This window comes from Loa loa, assembly GCF_000183805.2.
Source record: "Loa loa unplaced genomic scaffold supercont3.486, whole genome shotgun sequence".
NCBI classification, from domain to species: domain Eukaryota; kingdom Metazoa; phylum Nematoda; class Chromadorea; order Rhabditida; family Onchocercidae; genus Loa; species Loa loa.
The window spans coordinates 30,759-33,077 of record NW_018108666.1 but is presented as its reverse complement, the minus strand read 5'-3'; the positions used below and the strand labels follow the sequence as shown (position 1 = coordinate 33,077).

At 23.3% G+C, this 2,319-nt stretch overlaps 1 protein-coding gene across 1 annotated transcript in view; it reads left to right on the top strand.

Moving 5' to 3' along the window:
- Nucleotides 1–388: 388 nt before the first annotated feature.
- The window catches only part of LOAG_18745 (hypothetical protein), a gene marked incomplete at both ends in the record, with an annotated part of 2,590 nt that continues 659 nt past the window's right edge, over nucleotides 389–2,319 (top strand). Inside the window, 2 exons of the mRNA XM_020451407.1 lie at nucleotides 389–514; nucleotides 1,656–1,823. Coding sequence (XP_020304812.1) covers nucleotides 389–514; nucleotides 1,656–1,823 — 294 coding nt within the window. The remainder of the gene's footprint in view (nucleotides 515–1,655; nucleotides 1,824–2,319) is intronic.

Genomic DNA, 2,319 nt, shown 5'->3' with positions numbered 1-2,319 from the left:
ATAAAATGCCAATTTTAATTTAATAATTCATTCCAAATTTAGTGCTTTTCAAAATTAATAATTCAAAAAATGTTTCATATTTTGCATTCAAGTAAAATTAAAATTTAAAAATTGTCCTCATCAATTGTACTTTTATTATTGTCGGTCCAAAAAAAAAAAACCCCTTCTATTCTTTATAATTCTTTATAGTTTTTTTTATACGTACTTTTTCTACTGCTATGCTGAATAACTAAAGTATATACTTGAAATTTTACATCCTAGAATTACTTCCTGATTATTCACATTTTATATAAGTCATGTTAAGGCTATTATATTAATCGAAGCTATAAATACCGATTTATATAAATAATCATGATATGATGTTTTTTATATTATAACAGGTTAAATTATGGGTAGCAAACGTAAATCATCATTGTTCAATCGTTGGAAACAACAAAATAGAAATGAACAATTTGAAGGTATAACAGAGGATGAAATGATTGAATATAAAGAAGCATTTCATCTTTTTGATAAAGTAAGTCGTTTTTTTTTTTTCTTTTCCAAAAATTATCAAACATTAAATTGTTAAATATAATTTCATGCAATTTCATTAAGAAAAGTCATGTAAGGAATGAACAAAAGATTAAATTAATTATAATAAAGGATATATCAAATTAAAATTTTAGCTTTTCATCTTTTATGCATCGTTTGAATAGTTATAAATATCAAGTGATGTTTGTTTAATTTCTTAGAATGATATAATTGTCTCAATTTTTGCTTAATTATTCCATAGTTTTCAATAAATTTTATAAAAGTGTTTCATGTGACTTCTTAAAATTGCTGTAATTATCTCAATTTTTGCTTAATTATTTCACAGTTTCCAATAAATTTTATAAAAGTGTTTGTGTGATTTCTTAAAATTGATGTAATTATCTCAATTTTTGGTTAATTACAATTTTTCATAAATTTTATAAAAGCATGTTAAAGTGAAACATATTGAAATTTTAATGAATTATTTACGTCATTTTAGTGCTCAAATTTTTTAGAGCTCAAAAAAAAAGAAATTCTCAGGACTTAAAAAAAATTCTTAGAGCTCAAAAAAAAAAAAAATTTGAAAATCACTTCCTTCATTATAAATTCATTGTACTAAAATACGCTTTCAAAAGCAAGCGCAAGACTGAAATATGCTTATAATAAAATAATATCAATAAATGGATAAATAAAATTTAAAAAAAAATAAATTGATAAGCAAAATTATATTCGTCATTTAATTGATATCTTATCAATAAATGTGAATTATTAGTGCATTTAAAGTGAAAGAAAATTTTTTTCTTTCAGTTCAAACAAAAAAATATTAAAACAAAAACTTTTGTTTTGAATCAATCAGTTGCTACCAATGTTTAGCATCGAGAGAAAAAAAGGAAACAAACATAATTTCTGAAATTTTTTTTCAGAAATTTTTTTTTTCAGAAATTCAAAATTTGAAGAAATTTATTCTGACACATTATTGTATGCAAATGTAAATTTACATGACTAATCCGTCTCACATAAAACATGATAATTGTCAACTAAATAACAAATAAATTATTATCTTGTAAGTAGTTGCAGTTTTTGCAAGTAGTTTTTCCAAAAAAAATACCTTAAAATATGAGTGGGAAAAATATGTAATATGAAAGGATGGAAATGGTTCAATATCGTCAAAAGAACTTGGCGTTGCGATGCGATCACTTGGACAAAATCCGACAGAACAAGAATTGTTAGATATGGTTAATGAAGTGGATATCGATGGTAGTGGTACCATTGATTTTCCGGAATTTTGTCAAATGATGAAACGAATGAGTAAGGTTAGCTTCAATCAATTCATCCAGGTGATTGAATTATTTTCCATCATTTTCATTACTGTCAATAAGTACCAAAGCAATCAATGAAATAAGAAATTTGTAAAGCATAAATAACTTGGTTAAAAGTAATAAAATTAATGACAAATCTTGAGAATTCTATGTTTTACATCTATTTCTGTTAATTCAATAAAACTACAATAATTTCATTCTTTCCGTTCACTCATTTTTTTTCCCCTCATTCTCTGATTCTTTCTCTATTTATTCATACAAATTATGAAGATTCTATATCAAAAATTCAAAAAGAAAAATTAAAAAAAAAAAGAAAAGAAGAAACCGGAGATGATAACTCTTTTGGGGAAAAAGAAATTTTTTGCAATTTTGATAATTTATTGCTGCACTAGAAATAATCAATTTTAATCAAAAAAGAAAAAAAGGAAACAATGCTAAAAAATATATTACAATCTGTAAAAAAAAAAAAAAAATCTCGTAAGAATATTTC